The sequence below is a fragment of the Triturus cristatus genome, chromosome 11, assembly GCF_964204655.1.
Source record: "Triturus cristatus chromosome 11, aTriCri1.1, whole genome shotgun sequence".
Classification (NCBI taxonomy): Eukaryota; Metazoa; Chordata; class Amphibia; order Caudata; family Salamandridae; genus Triturus; species Triturus cristatus.
Window position 1 is genome coordinate 748,168,053 of NC_140594.1, and position 22,421 is coordinate 748,190,473.

General features: G+C 43.7%; 1 protein-coding gene across 1 annotated transcript in view; it reads left to right on the forward strand.

Annotated features, from left to right (window-relative positions):
• The window catches only part of LOC146785404 (alanine--glyoxylate aminotransferase-like), a 309,868-nt gene extending 289,240 nt beyond the window's left edge, over positions 1 to 20,628 (forward strand). The window contains exon 4 of the mRNA XM_085634415.1: positions 19,879 to 20,628. Within this exon, the coding sequence (XP_085490541.1) occupies positions 19,879 to 19,983 (105 nt within the window). The 3' untranslated portion in view covers positions 19,984 to 20,628. The remainder of the gene's footprint in view (positions 1 to 19,878) is intronic.
• Positions 20,629 to 22,421: the final 1,793 nt, after the last annotated feature.

The window sequence follows — 22,421 nt, forward strand, 5'->3', positions numbered from 1 at the left end:
CACAATTGTATTTGCGTCTTCATAGCTTGAAGTGGAGGGAACATACATGTACTTGTAGCATGTACATGGAGCCGTTGGGGTCTAAGATAGGGGACACAATTGATCATAAAAATTCATATTTCCTCATTCCCTCCTTGTCCCCTACGGACCCTTCATGAGATATCGATCCTCAGGAATCCATCAATCTGTTCATGTAACATCATTTGCTCTTCTTTCTTCTTCCAGGATTTTGAATGAGAACTTGAACGTGGAATACATGATGTGGCACACAGGCCGCAAATCGCTGGCCCACATTGTAGACACAGGCAGCAACTGAATATTATTAATAGTATCAACCCACAGACGGTCAACACTTTCCATCCCCAAGCCGATATTAATCCCCAGAGCCAACCGGACCATGTCCACGTGCCTGGGTCTTGATGTATGTTTTGGGCAATCTTGTGGAGCCTTGTTATTGTTTTGTATACAGACGGTGCGTTATTAGGAATGAAAGAAATGATATGTAGCACGTCCCACCCCAGTCTAAGGGCAGTTTCACATAGGCTGTCTGGCCACAAATAAAGTAGGTGTGTCGTGATGCTCTGAAATAGGACTTTCCTTTGTCTTTGAATACTATTATAGTATCACACTCACTGTGCCCCAAATGTACTGAGCCTTCTTTTCTGACACACAAGTTCCCTTTTACTGGCAGAACAGTAATTGAGGATGGACCTAAATTGTGTATGGGCTTGACATTCAACACTATAAAGTCGAGGGTCACATTTCCTTGCAGATACTCTTCATTTTCTAGATCTGTACCTTTCATTTGGGGAAGTCCCTCTTCATCTGGGAAACATGCTTTGTTCATGACTTTATTCAAGTTACCCCATACCCACTCGCCCCTACACTCCTTGTCTTGACATTCTTTGGCATCACCGTTGATGGATGTCATTAAGGCAAACCATGCTCCGCAAGAACCATTATGGGAGAACGGAAAAGGAAAAAGAGGCAAGACTCCCTTTACCTTCTGATACGGGGGAAATCGGCCACAGACCCAGCAGTCTGTAGCATTGCTAACCTGATGTGAATGGTGCAGCATCTGAATAAAGGTATTGCTGCGTAAGGCAAGTCGATATGATAACTCATGGGATGGCAGATCACTAAACGTGTGTTTTGTGGCATCATTAGTGGAGGAGTGTAAAAGTGAGGCAATAGAAGGAAAAATAGCATGTAGTATTAAGCTGATACATATTATCGTGATGCACAGAAGAGATAGAAAAATCACAGTCACTATACATCTACCACGTAATATTTTACAGTATTTGCTTCTTATCTTGCTCTTTTTTTTTAATGTTATTGTCCAAGATCTTATGCAAGCCAGAATACATGTTCAACCGCTTCACCACCTAGTGGACTTAATTGATCAAACGGGTTCTGACTTTTTAGATACGTTTAACTCCTGCTGGGGAGTCTCCTCTAGAAAAGGGGGCTCAAAGTCCAAGCAGTAAGTGTTCTTTTGGAAAGTACAGTTATTCCCAAAGTAACGTTTGCAATGATGTATCCATCCTTTCCGTCCCTCGACTTTAACGGCGGTCCTTGTGGTTAGCAACACCAATTTCGGCGTCTTCCACCTCGGCTCAAGAGGGCTTGATCTATCAAAGTTCCGGATCAGCGATGGAGTGTCCCTTGACCTGGGTGTTGTCAGGGAAGGCGGCAGCAACCTGCGAACAACAAGAGAGTAGTGCAGACATCAAGGAAGCCAGGTAATCTGTCAGCATGTTACTATCAACATCAGTAATCTTTTAGGCATTGGAGTGCCCCACATATTTGGTGGTCTACCAAAGACCACTTCATAGGGAGATAAGCCTGTTCTAGAATGAGCTACCATTCGCATGTAAAAGAGGGCAACCGGTAGGGCTACCATCCAATCTACACCTTTGTCTGCGCAAATCTTTGCTAGTCTAATTTTCAATGTCTGATTATGTCTTTCTACAAGGCCTGCTGCTTCAGGATGTCGCACACAATGGAATTTCCAGGTATACCCTAACAGAAGGGACACCTGCTTCATTAGTACCAGGACATATTTGTAACCTCTACATCTGTTTATTTGGATATAATCCATTTGGAGCACTTCAAAAGGGTGGTCAGGTGGATGGAATCCACCTTGTTCCATCGGAATGCCTTTACCTGGATTGAATTGGCAACAGATCATACATGTTCTGACCTTTTGTTTCGCTGCTGCACGCAGGTGCTTGTTGAACCATATATTCTGTAAGCTATCTATCATTGCTTTCTCTCCTAAGCGTGCAGGACTATGTGCGGTATTTATAATCACTTGTACCATCGAATCAGGAAGAAACCATGTGGATTTGCCCTTATTCATCCAACCCTGATCAGTCAGTACCCCTCCTTGTTCCGACCATTTCTTTAATTCGTCCATAGTAGCATGTGTCTGTATGTCTTGTACATCCTTGGAAGGATCCCTAACTGTCATGGCGTTGGACACTGATTGAACCTGTAACTTTGTCATGTCTAGTGGGGTCTGAGCTGTCTGTTTAGCAGTTCGGTCTGCCAGATCATTGCCTTGGGAAATGGTATCTGTGGCTCTAGTATGTGCTTTACATTTTAGGATAGCTATGGCTGTTGGTAAATGTATTGCTTCCAGTAGGGCTTGAATAAGGGGGCCATGCTGTATCTTGGCCCCATGAGAGGTCAAGAAACCTCTTTCTCGCCACAGAATCGGTGTAAATGTTTACTCTCAGGTGCTTAGCTATTATGCACGCTTGTGTCAGGGCGATGAGCTCTGCTGCTTGTGCTGACAATATGTCTATTCTTTTAGTCTCTATTATTACAGTATCAGTAGTCACTGCATATGCTGCCACTAATTCTCCCGCCCCTGTCCTCATGCATGAGCCGTCAACTTATAGTGTTAGGTCGGGGTCTGGGAGTGCAACGTCTGTCAAGTCTTGTCTTGGTTTAGTCACGGTATGTATTACTTCAACACAGTCGTGTGGTGAAACGCTTTCTGTACTGGAGGGCAAAAGGGTAGCGGGATTCAGTATGTTGCATCGTCTGATCTCTATGTGTGGTTGAAATAACGTTAGCTCATAGCCTGTCAGTCTAGCTACAGTCAGGTGTTGTGTTTGTGTCCGGTTCAAGAGAACCTCTACTGCGTGTGGTACTTGTACTGTCAGAGGGTGGCCCAGCACTATCGAGTCACTTTGTCTTATGGCTAAGGCCGTTGCTGCAACAGATTTTAGGCACGCAGGCAAAGCCTGTGCTACTGGGTCTAATGTACTAGAAAAATAAGCACAGGGCTTGTGTTTTCCTGCATGATCTTGTGTTAGGACAGATAGTGCTGTTCCATCCCGCTCTGTCACAAAAAGCATAAACGATTTGTTGTAATCAGGGTTTGCTAAAACTGGTGCTTGACATAAAGCTCTCTTTAATTCTTCAAATGCCACAGTGTGTTCTTGTGTCCAAGAGAGGACTTTAGTAGAAGCTGCCTCCTGTGTCGTCAACTGTATTAGGGGCTTGGCTATGTAAGCATACTGGGGAATCCACTGCCTGCAATATGAAGTGAGGCCAATGAATGCACGTACCTCCTTTTGTGTCTTGGGCTGTGAAAAACCAGAAATCAATTGAATACGTTCCGGTGCCCACAACTAATTCCCCTGAAAGATCACAATAAAACATGAGAAAAAAGGGAAAGCACCATACCTATTTCCTCGGCTTAATTTCTAAGGGGGCTAATTTCTAAGGGGCTTAATTTCTTAAGGGGCTAGCGGGAAGCGAACCTCCTCAGGGGCCAGCAGAAAGCCAATATTCTCCTCCTTCCCCCCTTTTTGACAGGAGGAAATCTGAAACAGATTCCACTGCTGTCAAACACTACCAAACCCTGCGTGTAGCAACTGGGCGTAAGCAAAATTATAGGAGATGCACAGCGCAGTTGAAATTCAAGAGAAATCCCTCCAGCAAATGTACAAACTTCATTGTGTGAGCTCATAGGCTGGCCAAATGACATCTCATATGCAAATGTCCCTATTATGTGAACCTACACCAACCTGAAGTCAATATTAATGCTAGGAGGCCCTAATAGGAATGCTAAATTACCTAAATATTCGGAAAACCAAGTTTAAGAACAGTTGTTAATGTTGATAATTAATAATTTATCTGCTAAAGAAACCAGTCATTCAGCAATAATTTCCACCTATACAATAAACTGAATCCCTCGCCTTTCATATTCAAACGTCTCTCTTCAGAAGCCCAAACCCACTAGCCTAATTTAAAAACAAGTCAACTTTTGGGGCCACCACTTACAAGAATGAGCTTACTAAAGCAAACTTTAAAAAGGAAATCCTGTCAGATATTCTCTCATTACCCTAAATACCGAGCCTCATTTGTCACTCTGGGGTGGCAGTCCTTATCTAAAACATGCTCTTCAAGAGTTAAGATGCGAGTGTACAGATCATAATTGTTCCTTAATGTCCAATCTGGAAACATATGACCGAGGCTGCCTGTCTATAAGAGAAAGGCAGTTATGTGAAAAATATTTTAGTCTTGCATAGCCTTTTTCTTTTGTTTCATTCATCTCCAACACCAATTAGACATACACTGATAACGTGTTGTCTGCTATTTTGACAGCATGATAATGGTAATATCATGTCTGTGAAATTTAGTAATTGTGAACAAGTTCCAGCCAAGCGCTGTGCAAAGATTGCCGTCGTCACGACCATCTCTGTACTGCACAGGAGAACTTTGTATTAAACGCTAAACAGACTGGTCAATACAACACAAAAACAAAACATATATAAAATACATATGCCAAGCCATCAGTATACCAAGCACAGAAAGCATAGACAAATTACGTTAACATATATAAATGAGCAGTGACGCCCAATTTCTGTACCTACAGCTCAGAGGCGAACATTCTGGCCTGCTTAATTTGTCAGGCTTATAATCAATAACTGATTTACCTGCCCTATACACCCCCATCTGACAGTGGGTCGTCCCAATGATGACCAGCTGTCAGCTGAAATCACCGTGTCAAGTCTGACACACAGGATCAGCAACAATAATCAAAAATGAAGAACACACGAACCTGTCTTTTTTTTTTTTTAAATGAGCTATGTATCTTTGTACACAATGTACCCTCATGTCCTAGTCGAAGATGCATCTCCCATCTTTCCTCACAGACCCGTAACCACTGGATCATTTATCCAATGCAACTGGTGGCAGCTTGTGGCCACAATTCAAAAATGTCTGAATTTGAAAATCGTTTTTATATAGGCATATAGCCCTTAAAATTCCAAGCAAGAGCAACATTTTACTTTCTGGCCAGAAGCAATATAACAATTGCTAAAAAATAAAACAAATCTTCTCCATAGACATTTCCTCGGGGCACTGGTTTTGCACAGAATAGAACAAGGGAATCTTTCTCGACTTACATTTCTCAGCTGCCCTGTCTTATCAGAGAAGCTAAAAATAGCCCCTCAGTGCGGCCTGAGCCTGGGCTGCCAGCCATCTTTTTTGTTTTTCCTACTCCTGGCCCCCAAGGCTCTCCGGCTGCAGGCATTACACAGATGCGATGTCAGAGAAGCTTTCTAAGCAGTGCCTTTGTTCTGCTCCTCTCACCGGCCCCCACCTACACTGGCTACAAGGTCAGAATCTGTCTCCGATTTCTGTATCACATTCTGCTCTACACAGCCCCCACCTTCTCCTCACTCTGAAGCTGTCAAAGACAAAAAGACTACTCAATTCCATAAAAATTGCAATAATTCGCCCAATTGAAAAATTATTTTTACATACAATTTGCACTCAGGGGGTCATAATCTTACCGACTTGACCCAGCACATTGGCTCACTGGACCACCAAGAACACAAACCTGTATTCTTGAACAATTTGCAAATTCGAAATACCCCAAAAAATTTTCTCAAGCTAAACCCTTAATGGAACACTAATTATTTTTCGTTAACACTTTGTACATTAGGGGTGTCATCAAATCACAGGTGGTGCTCTTTCTCTAGCTACACCCCTCTCAATTCCCTTTTAACAACGTAATCAATCGTTGGACCATGTAAACACCAGCCATGCGCCGATCTTTTGGCGGGAGGCTCAAGAACACTTGAGCTACTATATCATTATCATATGTATCGGGATACTTGCGGTGGCACTCCAACTGGTCTTTCTACTGGGGCCACTCTTGCTAGGTCCTCTGAAAGGACGGGATAAATACCAGCAACGTCAGTATTTCTTTCTCTGTCAGCCTGCGCTCATTTTACCTGCTCCACTTCCTCCTGTAACATCTTTTCCTTGGCTTTTCCAGACTCCAGTCTACTTCTCTCTGCTTCGTGAAACACTTACTCTGTCCTCCTATGTGACTCCTTGCGCCAAAACTCAATGGCATCCTTCCGAGCTGGTCTACATTTTCTCTTTCATAAGAGTGTTTCGTTGTCTGTCTACTTGTTCTGCTTTTACTCGGATACCTTCCTCAACTAATACGTTTTCTCGGGCTTTGTCTGAATCCTCCCTACTTTTCTCTTCTTTTCTGAGCGCTTTCTCTGTGCGTCTATGCGATTCTTTACGCCATAATTCAATGGCATTTTTCTGTGACTGTCTGGCTTTCTTTTTCCATAATGCTTCTTCTACTCTCATGATGCAATCTGCATCCCATGTCCCAACAGCGGGCCATCTCTGATTCTCTGCTAAATCCTTGGTGTAGTCCACCCACAAATCGAGATATAATACGACATCTCGGCCATGTCTATGGTACATAAAGTACCCTGGAGTGTCCCTAGGTGGAATGGGAATGGCTTCCTCGAGTATTCCTTTTCTAGTTTTTATCTGTCTTAATTTTGAGAATAACGGCATCTTAAACCTTGCTACTTGATTCTTACTCGGACTTGAACACAATTAATACAATAAACACAGTAATGAAGATCGAACAATCACTCATACCACGACATTTAAAACACATTAAAACATTTTAAAACGAACAACGATAATTAGAATAAAACTAGCTAACTGCATAATACTAGATGTACTGCTAAACAGTACAGATACACTGCTAAAACAGTGCAGACCAGGTCTGTGTACCCAAACCCGTCTTGACCGGCACAAACCAATGTGCACGTCTAGATGCGTCCCCAGCAACGGTACTCACCGGGAAGCACGGAAAGGAACAGAAGGCCTCGGAAAGTCTGGACTGGACTAGACCAGACTGGACTGGACTCGACTCGTGACTTAGTTACTTCGGAACTTCGGAACTTGGTGGGCCTCTGTATACCTCGGACACAGCTCTCTCGCAGGTGGGCTCTGGGTAGGACAATCTGCGTTCCTCACCGCCTCGTCTGGATGCCTGGTCGCAGTCCGTCCCCTTCGTTGGCCTGAGGGAGTTGGCGGGAAGACCCGCGACGTGCGCGCTTGAAGTCCGTCACGGCTATGGAAGGGGGCAAAACTGGACCGTCATCTCCGGCGTGTGGGGAAAGAGATTGAACTGTTCGGGCGCCATTATGTCGTAAATAAAATATTACGCTCTCAGAATTTCAGTATATAAATAAGATCATGCATAAAGCAAGAGGCTGAGTCTGTGGTATCAGGTTCATAAAGGGCTTTATTCCAATAACTCGAGTCAAAGGGAGAATATTACCATCACCAGAAAGGATCTGGAAGGGACTCAAAAGTATTCTCAATATTCTCAAAACATTATTCACAGAGTACAGTATATATACATCGGAAACGAAAAGAGCAAAAGAGAGTGAGATAAGAGCATGTGGGCGTGTAAGAGGGTGTGAAGGTGGGCGTCCATGTGGGCGTCCACTTGATGATAATGGGTAATTTGTCATGTGTGGGTGGATACCTGGAGGGGGTTGCGTGATCTGCTGGAATTGTACTGGAACTTTGCCTTACTTGTGCTCAACTCGAGCATGACGTGTAACTGACGTGGGGAGGGTTGCTATGCAACCGGACAAGTCTGGAAGTGAGGCCTTCAGTGTCAGGACGACCAGCACATCTTGTTTTATCTGATATCTGATGTCTGGAGCAGGGACTGATTTGTGACATAGGTTGCTCATCACCAAAAGCCGATGTGGCATCTATTTCTTCATTTACTTCATTTACTGCAGAGGTCTTGCACGGGGGCTATGGGCTTTTCACTGACGTGAGCTTTGTAATCACACAAAAAGAGACAGAAAGGCTAGGCTTTCTCCTTTGCAGATGGGTCATGTTTATATTCCTCCTTCTCCAGGCAGGAATGTATTTCTCGAGGAGCGGAGCAGATAACTTGAAGGCTGAATACAGTCTTGGCAGGCAACAGGCCGGGCCAGGCACCGTTAGCCGCGCAGGAAGTAAGACAAAGGTCATTGATACAGATGCAGGTCCAGGCTGGAGCATTCAGAGGCAGAAGGCAGGAAAAGGCTCGATGGCAGAATTCAGGGCCTAACTTGCCAGAGCTGAAAAACGTGAAAAGTACACCATATAAAGACGGTGGCAAGGCATACTTAGGAACGGAATATTCGACCCATTCAGGGCGGATCTGAAAGAGGACATGTTGACGTTGGACACAATTGTATTTGCGTCTTCATAGCTTGAAGTGGAGGGAACATACATGTACTTGTAGCATGTACATGGAGCCGTTGGGGTCTAAGATAGGGGACACAATTGATCATAAAAATTCATATTTCCTCACTTCAACCACTCATGCACTCAGTGATTCGTCTAGCCATCCAAACATCCATCCATTCATTCACTTTTCCATCAATGCCTGAAAACACTCACATATTCACTCCCCCAACCCATTCACTGCCCCTTCTCCTTCCTTAGTTCTTCTCTGATGCCGGCCTTACCAACCAACTTTTCTCCCAAATATTTCCCTTACCACCCCTTATTCATTCATTCACTAACTTGTTCATCTCGCCAGCTATCCATTGACTCACTGTATTATCAATTAACTTGATCACTCACTCATGCATTTATCCATGCAGTCATTCGCACATCATCCACACGGGCAATCACCGAAAAAGCATTGTGCCTTACATGCTTATCAATTGGCTTTGTCAATGCCTGCTTTCTAAGGGTGGAAGACGCGTTACACAGCAGTGTGGCACCGTGGTCAATTTTAATATGAATGGAAAGCTGTTAGGTCTATACAATTTAAGCACAGATGTTATCTGCATGTAAAACGACATCTTACAAGTGGGTTACAAAGAGTTCATCATGAGGGTCGGTTGCTAAGTGCCATCTGAGAACAAAAACAATCACTGATTTTGGCAGAAGAGCAATTAAATCAAATCTGTTCTCGGTGGTATTTTTTGGGAAACTAGGAGCATCATACGTTAGAGGATTTGGGAAATAAAATTTTAGGTCATTTGCTTTAGAATGAAGCCTTTGACATCATCATCTAGGCCAGAGATGACCAATGTTGAGCCTCTATAAACACAACTGCTCCAGGTTTCACTAAAATCACGTGCCAGTCAGTCAGTCAGGATCTTTATTCGGCTGTATACCAGCCATATAAGAGTGCATCATAAAAACATTTCGAAGAAAATGACACAATAAAATTAATAAAATACAAACAATGAATAATGAATCCATGGCAATAACAATTGCACATGTCCAAGTGACAGTCTCTTAGAGAAAATTGTCCACAGGCAGGGAGCCATAATGCCTAGGTACTGCAATATTTCAATGAAGATTAATAGATAGATGAAAAAGGGGAACATCTATATACAAATTCACTGTGAGTGATTGTCAATTTCAATTATTAAAAATTTGAGCATTGTGATAAATTAGTTCCACATAAGAGGATCTTAAGACCTAAGCACATAATCATGATAATCATACATGGAATCATTTTCCATCAATATTCCGGAGCCGAACAGCGGAAGAAATATACTTGTAGACCATTAGACAGATACATTTGTCTTTTAAAAGCAGAAGATAATGTAATGCGGCCCGACACTGCGTTATATTTTAAACTCTTAAGAGTGGTTTTAAAAAAGCACGTCTTGGGTTAATGTAAAGTTTACAAAAAAACATAAAATGCAAGGTGCTCTGGACTGACTCTGAATCACATGGACACAAATCCAATTTTGCATCGCAATACGCATTGCGTGGATATGAAACCAATAAGTGGGAGATACCCATCCTGAACCTTATAAGATAAAATATTTTAACGTGGGTGAAATAAAAAGAAAGATAGGGCTCAATGCCTAGAGAGCAAACTAGCAATGAATAGTCAACGACCCTTTTTTTTACCATCTCTTGGTTGTCTCTAATCAAATAGGAATGTGTTAAAAGTTCTCTTTTCAGCTTCGCTCTTGATATTTTAGCTATGTTTCTGGGGCCGTCGAGGCAATCCGACAGTCCCAGGTTCCCCAGCTGATCATTTATATAAGTAATCCATGGGATTTTTTTTACACAGTCTAATTTTAAACAGTCTAAAATACCAGCGCGGTTGAGAACTGCTTCTTCTTTTGCCCAAATATTATACCATAGTAATAAAGGTGCTAGTTGTATGTGAAAGGACAGTGGGATGGCACCAAGTTCGCTATGACAGATGGTGGCAGCAGTGCTTTTAGGGACTGTCATTAGCCGTTTCATAAACGTATTCTCAGCTGTCTGTAAGCCCATGATATTACGAGAACCCCAAACTCCAGCACCATACAAAGTAACAGCACACGTACAGGCTTTATATATATCTATGATGGCTTTTGTGGGCCGGGAGCCTAATTTTTTAGTGAATCTGAAAATAGCCTCTACGTTTTGATTGAAAACCCTGGTCTTTGCTTCTACTAAATAAGACCAATAACTTTTTTGGTCGAAGAGAATTCCTAAGTAAGAAAAGGTGGGCACATAGGACGGTTTTTCATTATTTACCAAAAAGATCTTTAAAATCGTGGGGGATTTACCCACCACCATGCTGTTAGATTTCGCTACATTAGTTTTTAAGCCAAGATCATTTATAAAGTTATTAAAACTAGATAAAAGCCTCTGAAACCCCACCCCAGTTCTGGACATTAAAACACAATCATCCGCATATAATAATGCTGGTAGGGACCTACGGCCTATCAAGGGAGCATCCACATTCCCATTTTTAACATGGCTTTCTAGATCATTTATATATAAACAAAATAGAAAAGGGGCAAGAAAGCAGCCCTTACTGACCCCGCGATCCATCTTTATTGGGGCAGTGAGTTCACCACCTGCTCCGTATCGAACTCTCCTCGTCACTCCCTGATGCATTGCTGCTAGAAAATGCACAATAGGCGGTTCAATGCCCATGGTCAACATCTTCTCCCAGAGTCTCCCGCTCTGCACCCAGTCGAAGGCAAACGTCAAGTCCATGAACCCAAGGTAGAGGGATCCAGGCTTGGCTAGAGTGTATTTACCTATGACCAGGTGCAGATTAAGGCACTGTGCCCCGGCCTCTCCTGCAGCCGTATTGTGTATCTGAAAACTTCCCATTTTCTGTTACCCACGTCTCCAGCCTCTCTAATATCACTCGGCCCATAATCTTACAGGAACAATCAATTAAAAATATTGGCCGGTAACATTTGGGGTCCGACCTATCTCCCTTTTTGAAAATGGGGACTATTGTGACCGATCTCCAAGAATCAGAGGGACCCTGGACCACGTAGCATCTCAAAATATTTGTTAGCAGCGGGAGCCACAGGGAAATATTAGCTAAGAACAAATCCGCGGGTATACCGTCAGGGCCGGAGGCCTTGTTCTTCACAGTCTGGGATAAAGCCCTGTCCACCTAGTCTATTGTCGGAGGTGCCAAGGTTGATTCTCCATATTGAAGCTTAATACTAACGTGTGGATCACTACCAAGTTTGTAAAGGCCAGAAAAGTGATCTACACGTCTCAGGCATAATTGTCACATTGATGTTACCATTATTAGTGCCATTAAAATACTCCCGATTGACAATTTGCCAAAAAAGTCTAGGGTCTTTGCTCTGGCATGCCACATGCTTGTATTCAAGGCGTGACTGTTTTACCTCCGGTATATTTCGGGGTTTAACTTTTAATGTCTTAATTAGTTTTTTTTGAGGTAGGTGCATTGACTATTAAACCACCTTTTAATACTCCGTGGTCTGGCATTTTGTTTCTTAATTAATAGCACCTTTATTGTCTCAGTTATTGCCTCAAAAGATGTTATGGTAACTTGAGGATTTATATTATCTTCCAGGCAGGTCAGAACTTGGCCTAAATTCGTTTTTATAGTCTTATATAAAACAAAATCGTGATTTAGAGTAGACCACTTCTGTAATAACCCCGAATTTTTAACATAAGTTAAGGGGGATGATCTAGGAGGTGTGGTTAGATCATCAAGTTGGCTCTTCAACTCCAGAGATAAGGGATAATGATCACTAAAACAAATTTTGTGTATAGTAAAAATCAGAGAATGTGAATCAAAATAATCAAACAAAGCGATAAAATCAATTAAAGTGCCTTGGCCTTTCCCAGCATTTGTTACTAAATCAAGACCTTCCGTTTCGATAAGATCAACATTTAAAAAAAGAGAGCATTTTGACAGCAGTGAATTAAAGATATTCCCACAAGGATTATGATAAAAATGACAACCACCGTCAGTATCCCCAGCCAATAGGTGACATGCAGGCTGTTTTGAAAGGGGGCATAGTTTACAATTGAAATCACCTCCCCAGACCACTACAAAATCCATATTTATCTCCTCTAAGTGTCTTGATTATGCAATTTCCAGTTCCTGAGCAATACTAATGTTTGTGGTGTTAAAATTATTATGATAAAAATTTACAAGAAGCAGTGTCAAATATTTCCTAAATAGGATATTAATAATCTGAAATTGTGGTGACTCAAGCTGGATTTTTCCTAATCTACCATTCAGTGTCGTTGCAACCAGAGTCAATAATCCTCCTTTGTCATGTCCACCTGGAGAGACTTTGGCTGTCGTATGGATAGAACAAAAAACATTTATATGTACAGTATCACTCATCCAAGTTTCATGTAGGCATACTATGCTGTATTTTTCAATGAAAGCAACCCATTCTTCGGATTCCAATTTATTCAGCAACCCAGCAATATTCCAAAAAAGACTGTCGTAACTGATTGTATTATTATGGGTAATATGCTCTCTCTCTCTACACAACGTGGAGCTAAAACGCAGCCATCTTTAGGCTCCATATCAATTAATGCTACAAGGGAATCCGACTCACCAGAAGGAGTGGGGTGAACTGTTTTATGCATAGTAGGAAGGATTAAATTATCCAAACCGCACATATGGGCAGAATGTTGCTCTCCTTGCAGCTTGACGTTAGAAAATAATAAAATATTTACTGTAGGATCAAAATAATAAGCACTACCTATCTCGGGCATAGGAAAAGATATTAAATTGACCACCCCACATGCCTGATCTTTAGGCTGTGTATATATTAGATCTAGGGTATTAGCGCCAAGCACGCACAAAGCCTGATAATTAAAAATTTGCAAACATTCGTGACAAGAATTTTCAATTCTATTAAGGACAAGGAGGCGAGGATTATGCTTTCTCATTTCTTTATTAGAAATGTTCAGCAGCCAATCAGAAAACCGTTGTAAAACGAAAAACTACAGTACCCATGAGTACCAGGGTACCACGTGACCAACCATAGAGTCTCACATATAAAAGCTAATGAATGTGAAAGTACGTCCTCTTTCTTTGGTGAGGAACAGTTCGCAGGAAACAGGAAGTCCAATGAAAAAACGATGAATGCCAGGTAGAAGAATCCATCAGCAACTGCCGGTGATCACCCTGACGATAGAAGAAACAGCAAACGCAGAACCCAGGAGGCAACAGACCATCCAAGCAGAGTAAGCAGGAGGAACAGAAGGGTCGTTATTTCGGGTCAGAACCTGAAAAGAAATGTACAGCCGTAATATTCATCCCATAAAGAGAGTAAATTCAACAAAAAGGGGGGGGAATAAAAAGAGAGAAAACCAATGCATTAACATAAATCAAATGCAAATATAACTTTTGAAAAACATGAGAACAAATCATGACTTTGGGTGGGATAATCCTCGCCTCCTTGTCCTTAATAGAATTGAAAATTCTTGTCACGAATGTTTGCAAATTTTTAATTCTATGTCAGGACAGGAGGCTCCGATTATGCTTGTTCAAAGCTGATCCACCACTACAGAAGCAATATGGTCAATAGGTTTGTAATAAAAAGTTTTGAACACAGAGTCAGAAGACCAATCTGCGGTTTTCATGATGTCCAATAATGAAACACCCATCGAGAACGCTTTAGAGGCCATAGCCCCACGAGCCGAATGAGCACCAAAAATGGAAACATCAATTCCAGCCTCAGACAAGAGCCATCTAACCCAGCGCGCTGAAGTTGCAGGCGTAACAGGACGAAAAGGTTTTTGCAAAGCAATAAGTAATTGACCCTGTGGATCTGAACATAAAGGGGCAGTACATACCTCATAATCCTTGACACACTGAACAACGAAAAGGTTGGGATGGTGAGGAAATGAAGGATAGGTAACAAAAGAAGTAGCCGTTTTGGTGCGTTTAGAAATAAGAAAAGTGACACCCTCGGGTGTAAAACTGCGACCTGCCAAGTCTAACGCACGCACATCAGAGACTTGTTTGCAAGAAACAAGACATAACAGCATAGTCAGTTTGGCAGAGAGTTGCTTGCAGGAAAGCAAAGAATTAGAAGGCCAGGCTTCCAAAAATTTCAAAACAATGGAAACATCCCAAAGCGAGACATATTTAGGACACGGAGGATTTGACACACGAATGCCCTTAAGTAATTTGGAAATTAAGGGATGCTCACCCGCAGGTTTACCATTGATAGGAACATGAGCCGCGGAGATGGCGGAACGGAAGTTGTTGACCGTGCGATAAGCCAAACCAGAGGCAGCGAGAGAGGCTAGAAAATTAATAATCATAGCCACATCCGCTGAAGCGGGATCAACTTCCCGCTGAACACACCAGCCACACCATCGTTTCCATGAGGCTCTATATCGTTTGTGAGTACTGGGAGACCAGGCGTCACTGATGAATTTGGAAGCATCGCCTGAAAGGCCTGGGAGCGACCAGCGATCCCCGAAATTCGCCACGCCAACAGAAGGAGATTGCCGGATAGAACAAGGGGATGCGGATTGCCCAGGGGATCCAACAACAGATTCCACTTCGGGGGAAGAAGGAACGGGACCGCACAGCACATCTCCGAAAGAACCGGGAACCACGCTTGAGCTCTCCACAGCGGAGCGATTAGAATCAACTCTGTTTGAAAACGTTTCGAGTAGGCCAGAACCCTGGGAATCATCATGAACGGGGGAAAGGCGTAACAAAGAGTCGACGGCCAGGTCTGAAGGAATGCATCCGTGGCTAGGGCTTTCGGATCCGGCCTCCAGCTGAAAAACAGAGGGAGCTGAGTGTTCAGGCGAGAAGCGAACAGATCTAGGTGGCATTGACCCCAAGTCCGACGGAGAATGCGAAAAATGCGAGAATGAAGGCGCCAATCGCTGAAGTCGCGAAGATGGCGAGAGTTCCAGTCCGCAATCTGGTTGTGACAGCCGGGTAGGTATTCGGCAATAACTGTGATCTTCTGTTGAAGACAGAAGTGCCAAAAATCCTTGGCGATCTCCGCCAAAATCTTGGATCTCGTTCCCCCTAACTTGTTGACATACCGGACCGCTGAAACATTGTCCATGCGTAGGAGAATGCAACAATTTGACTGAAGAGGAGTAAAACAGCGTATCGCAAAGGAACCCGCCAGGAATTCCAGACAGTTTATGTGAAGGGATAGTTCCTGGGAGGACCATCGACCCCCTGTCGAGACCGGACCGCACCGGGCTCCCCAACCCCATACACTGGCATCGGATTCTATCACCAGATCCGGAGAGGGGCCGAACAGGGCTCGCCCATTCCAGGCCTCCATGTGGTCCAACCACCATTGCATCTCGCTCTTCGCATCCTCGGAAAGAGGAATCAGATCGGAATAGCGCAGACCTTTTTGGAGATGACGAATCTTTAACCTTTGAAGTGCCCTGTAGTGCAGAGGGCCCGGGAAGATCGCCTGAATGGAGGACGCCAGTAGACCGACAACTCGTGCTAACGATCTCAACGACACAGTCTGTCTGGAAAGGACCAACCGCAATTCCCTCTTGATATACCGAATCTTTTGGTTTGGAAGTAAAAGTTGACAGGAAAGGGAATTCACCTTGAAACCCAGAAACTCTATTACCTGTGTAGGGGTCAAGATAGACTTTTGAGGATTGACGAGAAAACCGAGAGATTGTAAGAGGTCGATAGACCACTCCAGATGTGATAAGGCTGTGAGGGGACTGTCTGCCATGATAAAAATGTCGTCTAGATAGATTATTAAACGGACACCCCGAGCACGCAGACATTCAGCGACGGGCCTCAGAAGTTTCGTGAAGCACCAAGGTGCTGACGAGAGGCCGAATGGGAGAACCGTGTATTCGTACCAAGTTCCCAGCCAACTGAATTGAAGAAATCGGCGATGAGGCTCGAAGATGGGAATAGAAAGATACGCATCCTTGAGGTCGAGGCGAACCATCCAGTCCCCTTCGCGAAGAAGATCGCGCAACAGATGGATCCCCTCCATCTTGAAGTGTCTGTAAACAACACTTCCGTTGAAATCCTTCAAATTTAGGACTAGACGATTTCCGCCCCCTTTTTTCTGCACCAGGAAAACAGTGCTGACGAACCCCTGTGGATGGGGAAGAGTTGGAATGATTGCCCCTTTTTTGAGAAGAGAGTCGATTTCCGCCGAGATAAACCCTTGGTCCTGAAGGGAAAAATTTAGTGGATGTGGAGGGAGGGATTGATGTTGGGACTGATAAAACTCTATTTTGAAACCCTGAACAGTTTGCAGAACCCAAGCATCGTTTGAGATTAGACGCCAGTTGTGGAGAAAAAATCGTATCCTGCCCCCCAAAACCACCTCGGAAAAAGGAATCAAACTCACCTGAGGTGTTTGAGTCGTGATAGGCACCCTGGTTTCCGCCGGAACGGCCTTTTCTAAATTGACCTCTTCCTTTACGGGATGGGTAGAAGTTGGAGCGGGAGTTGTATCCAGCCTCCTGACCACTGCCTCTCTGGGACTGATAACCCCTCTGTGAGGTATTATGAGCGCCACGGCCGAACGAGCGTCCCCTATGTCGTCCGGCCCTGGCAAAAACCGGGCGAAGTGCATGTTTTATTGAAGCTTGAGCCTTATCAAGTCCGCTAAAGGTCGCCACAAACTTTGTTAATTCTTTAAGAAAAGGCTGGCCGAATAAAAGACCCTGTGCCACTGGGCCAGATTCGGAAGTTGAGAGTTCTGCCAACTTAGGGTCTATTTTTAGAAGAATAGAGCGACGACGCTCACTCGAAAAAGCACAATTTGCGTTGCCTAACTGGCAAATGGCTCTCTGAGCCCATTCTATCAGATCGTCAGGATCCACAAGGGAGGAAGATTCCTTAGCTTGAAATCCAAGATCAAGAATCTTGGTGAGTGGGCCCAATAAATCCAACATTTTATCCTGACAGGAACGCCAGGATCTGTCAAGACCCTTCTTCGGATCCTTCGCGAATTTTTTGAGATACGAAAGCATTGTGGGATCAATCTCCGGAGTGTCCGCCAGATGGTCAGCAAGATCCGGGCGAGGGCACTCAGAGCGGAGGCGAGCCCGAACATCTTTTTCAAAGGGCTGACGAATGTGCGCCTGAACATAGGCCGCCACCGCAGGAGAAGGAAGCCAGGAAGATGAATGGGGATGGTAAAGTTCAGATGGTTCAAAGGTAAGGACCTGAGGATCAGTAGGAGCATCTATGTAATGCTCCTTACGAGATTTCTTGCGAGGAGGAGGAACATCCTGGTCCGAAGAAGAGGAAGGAGGACCTTCAGAGTCTGACAAAAGTCCAGCAGAGGCAGAAGCGCCCAGCGATGGCACTGAAGAAGCCTTGTCGGAAGCTAAAGATTTAGCCAGTCTTTTAAAATCCGACCTATGCGGATTAGCTGGAGATTTCGATAATCGTGAAGAAGGCAACCAACCTTGTTGTTTGGCATAATTTGTCAAATGACGCTTTAGAGGATTGATAGCGTGGACAAGGGCTCTATTTACGGATTGTTTAACCCCTTGGTCCAGAGCCTCCACCAAATCTTGCTCTAGGAAGCTCGAGTCGTCATCATCAAAGGAGTAAACATCATCCTCAAAGTAATCTTCCATGTTTTGTCACAGTACTGTGATATTAAAGCCCACAAAATGAAAGTCCAATAAAATATAAATATGCCAAAGGCACAATTCAGGGGGAGTGAAGAACCCCACAGCAAGCCAAAAGGAAAGGTAGGAAAAACCTTACCAAATATAAATAAATAAATAAATTGTGGAGGAAGGGCTTGCTGAAATGTCACTCTAGGCAGTGCCTATGCTCTATTATACAGCCCAAAGCCTTAAATAAGCGAGGGGCGTCAATGGGGCTATTAAATCTCTGAGGCAGTGGGCAGCGGTGTGTGGAAACAACCGATGCAGATAAGCTCCGTGTAGAACACGGAAAATTAACAAAGAAAATGGCCGCCGCGCATGCGCGGTAACGGCCGCCTCGAGATAGATGTAAAAGAGGAGCTATCGCGAGTCCCTCTGCCCCCGTACTGCCACTCCACTAGAAAAAATGCCTACGGACGCTCCGACGAGCGTCCGGACCTCGGGAGGTGACACCACGCTCCCCGACTGTGTACCGCGCGTTAGAAAGCAGAGAGCGAGAGATACACACAAGCGCTAGGCAACGCGTGCAGCGCAACAAAGTAACAAAGCATGGAATGAATGAAGCAAGCACGCTAAAAGCGGCATACCAAATATAGCGCAACAATGCAACAATAATACAAAGTAGCAAGAGAGATAATAAAAGGCACTTAACTGGCTGCGGAGCAGCAAAGAAAGAGGGCGTACTTTCACATTCATTAGCTTTTATATGTGAGACTCTATGGTTGGTCACGTCGTACCCTGGTACTCATGGGTACTGTAGTTTTTCGTTTTACAACGGTTTTCTGATTGGCTGCTGAGCATTTCTAATAAAGAAATGAGAAAGCATAATCGGAGCCTCCTGTCCTGACATAGAATTCAGTCAGTCCACATGATCTAAGGAAGAAAAGTGGTTAAAAGTTGGAATAGCAAGTACAGGTAGCGTGTTGGCAAGTAAGAGTACACGCCCAGGTCCTCTGTTTATCAACCCGGCACGAACGATACACGTAGGCGCCTCCCGGCGCGAAGGTTGCTGGGTAATGTGGTCCATTTGGACCCACCGATCCTGCTAAAGTGTGCACGTGCAAATAGAAAGTGCTGAGTGCTCCGCTGCTACTGCTGCCCACTGCTGATAGTGGCTCCCATATCACGTGCTATATATATGATTCCTATTTTGATTCACTGTTTGTACAATGATATTCTTTTGAGGAATTAAATTAGGTTTCCCTTCAGAATTCGAGGACCAACGTACATGTATGTCTTTGGCTCACCCAATAGCCATTTGTCAAGGGTTTCAGCACAGAATGAAGTTCTTGAAAAGTATGTGGACATGGAAACTTCCTCCGAAAAGCACCCCGTTTTTAACTTCATTGGTTGAAGGCAAAACCCAGATTAGTGCCTTACTCTAAAATTAACAGCAAAATTAACAGTACTTTAAAATGCTTTTTATCAGATAAGGCAGGCCTCTCTAAAAGGGGGTCAATAAATACTGGCACATTTCTTCTTATTTGGGTCTCTCCCGTTTGTCATTAGCATGATAAAATACTTTGTGTCTGTATTTATGTTTGCTGGGATTTTCAACACACATTTCCCTCTATATTTCTCTCTTTAAGCTTTGCACAAATACTGATCCTCTCTCTGTTTGTCAGTCTCCTTTTCTCACATTCTGTCTTGTTGCAGGGCCTGGCAAAGCATAAACCTGTGCTCTTCTTCATCACTCACGGGGAATCTTCAAGTGGCGTTGCACAACCTCTTGATGGGCTAGGCGACCTCTGTCATCGGTAAGTATCATCCATGCTTAACTTATTCTTTTGTCAACAAGCAAAAACAACGCAAGTAGAACTCGGACTTAAAGAGGAAACTATTGCCTTTGCTAATTATTTTTTTGCGATCACGTGTATGCATGCATCATGACCCACGTGGACGCATGAATGACAGTCTTGGAATGGGCTTTCAATTAAAGAAGCCCATTCCTAGATGGCTACCGATGAGCATGCACCCGCCTCCATCATTAGCGTGTGTATGCATACGTCGTGACACACGCTGACGTTTTTTATTTAATGTTATGAGATGGTGGTAGGCCAAGTTACAATGGTAAATTAACATGAAAAAGTCAAAGGTAGTTAACATGACGTGCAACAAAGGGAGCGAGCGACCCGGGAACTCTTTGCAGCTTTAAGCCCATCGTAAAAAAAAAAAAAACATTAAAATGGGAAGCTGGATTAAGAGTGGGTAGAGGGGCAGGCAGCAACAGGTAGTAGGGGAGCAGGGGAGGGAAGAAAAAAAAACTCCACGGGGATGAGGAAAAAGATGTAAAAACTATTAATATGAACAAAGGAGTGAGATGCAATGGGGAATGGAGGAAGGAGGTGAAAAGAGAAAGCGGAGAGAGAGCTGGGAAATACTGAACGCTTATGAAGCACTAAATCTAAAATACAAAAGACTTCCTTTAAGTATTTAGTAGAGACATACAAATCATCCAGTCAGAACATCCAAGATCGAAAGGTTCCTGGGCAGATAAACCCAATTTAGAAAAGGGAGGCTAGCCAGGTAACAGATAACTGAGATGGACAAGACAGACATCCGCTCCTGAGCATGTAGCTGAAGCAAAGCAAAGTATATATTATGTGTTGGAAACAATAAGTCTGCCAAGCTGTCTGTAGCTGACACTTAAAAATGCTCATGGTGCCCAAAGTATGAGGAGAGAGTGAGAGTGCACTCTCTTAAAGCAAGACAAGTTTTGATACCAACGGAAAAGGGCAAACGCTGCAAGTACATTAAAGAGCAACAGAGAAATATTGTCGTCTCACTGATCAGCTTTTCCAGTAAAGTATATATGTATTTATTTGTATGTCTTCAAAGATGCACACTGAAAATTAATTACATCGATTCAGCACGACCAGCCGGGTTTTTTCTTTCACTGGGCAATTCCCCTGTGGCTGAAGCCCCTGGAGGCCGGATTTGAAATCCCAGGTCCACTCCTAATGCCTATGTCACTGTTCACAGCTCCCTGAGGTTAATTGCAGCAAACATGGGAAGGCTTCAATAGAGAGAGAAAAGAGAGAGAATGGATAGATAGAAAGAGATAGATTGCATGAGGAGAAAGGAGCTGAGCTAGTTTGAGCATTTTTGCCAGGGCTGCTTTTGGGTCCCCAGTCCGGTCATGCTTCTAGGCCCTAGTCAGTTGGTTGGGAGTCAGTCAAGTGACCAGGGGTTGCTTGAAGAGAATAGCATTTCAGGTGTTTCCTGTTGGTGATGAGGATGTGAAGAACTCCTATTAATGGGACTTTTTCTGTTTGGGGGTCAGTAAACCTACTCTGTGTTCTTTGATCTTAAAAAAAAGAGGAGAGTCAGAGTCTATTATTGGAGCCGATATTTCAGTTTTTTGTGTAGCTGTAACTGTGCAGCACAATATATCACAAGGGTCTCAGTGGCGTTTCTCCTTAGGGCAAGGACCCTGTGATGGATTCTGTTTCTAGGTGGTAAAAAGCCAGTGTGACTGGGCTTCTTCTCTTATGGCTGGCGACAAGCTGGCCAGCAGTGGTTTAAATCTTTTGTTAGCAGTCAAGGTTGTATTTAGGAAAACTAACAGCCAAGGCATCAAGGGAGTCCAGATTTGCATTCACAAAAGCTCAGCTGAAAAAGGTTTATGTTGATACTAGACTTTCGTAGTGTGAAAAGAATATGATGCTGTGTATGTGGGTTTTGTATTTGTTAATATTGAAGTATATTCCTTTTGATGGGGCCAATCTGAATATCCACAACCCTTAACTAGAGGGGCTATTGAGTTTGACAACTAGGCAGTAACATTAGCTAAAACAGACCTCATGCCGGATGGAGATCAGAAGGGGGCTGAGGGCGATGATCACCTTAGACTTAGCCTCAATGCATTGGAAAGGAGTGGAAGAAGATTGTAGTCTAAGTGTGAGCAGGTGGGAGATATAAACAAGCATGTGGAGCTTCTGGAAGCGTAGTACTTGACATTAAGATGTGTAGAATGTGTGCAAGGTATATACCATCGGGCCCATCTTACTTGGAATTTAGGGACAAGGATGAAATCAGGAGCCCAAACAGGATGCACAGGACTTGGTTGAAGTGGTTGAGGTGCAACTGCACTCTAACTTTAGAGACTGAGGCCCATATTTATCAAGGTTTTGCATCACCCTTGTGCCATGCAAGGGGCACAAGGGCGATGTAAAACCTAAATGAGCTTTATCAAGCCA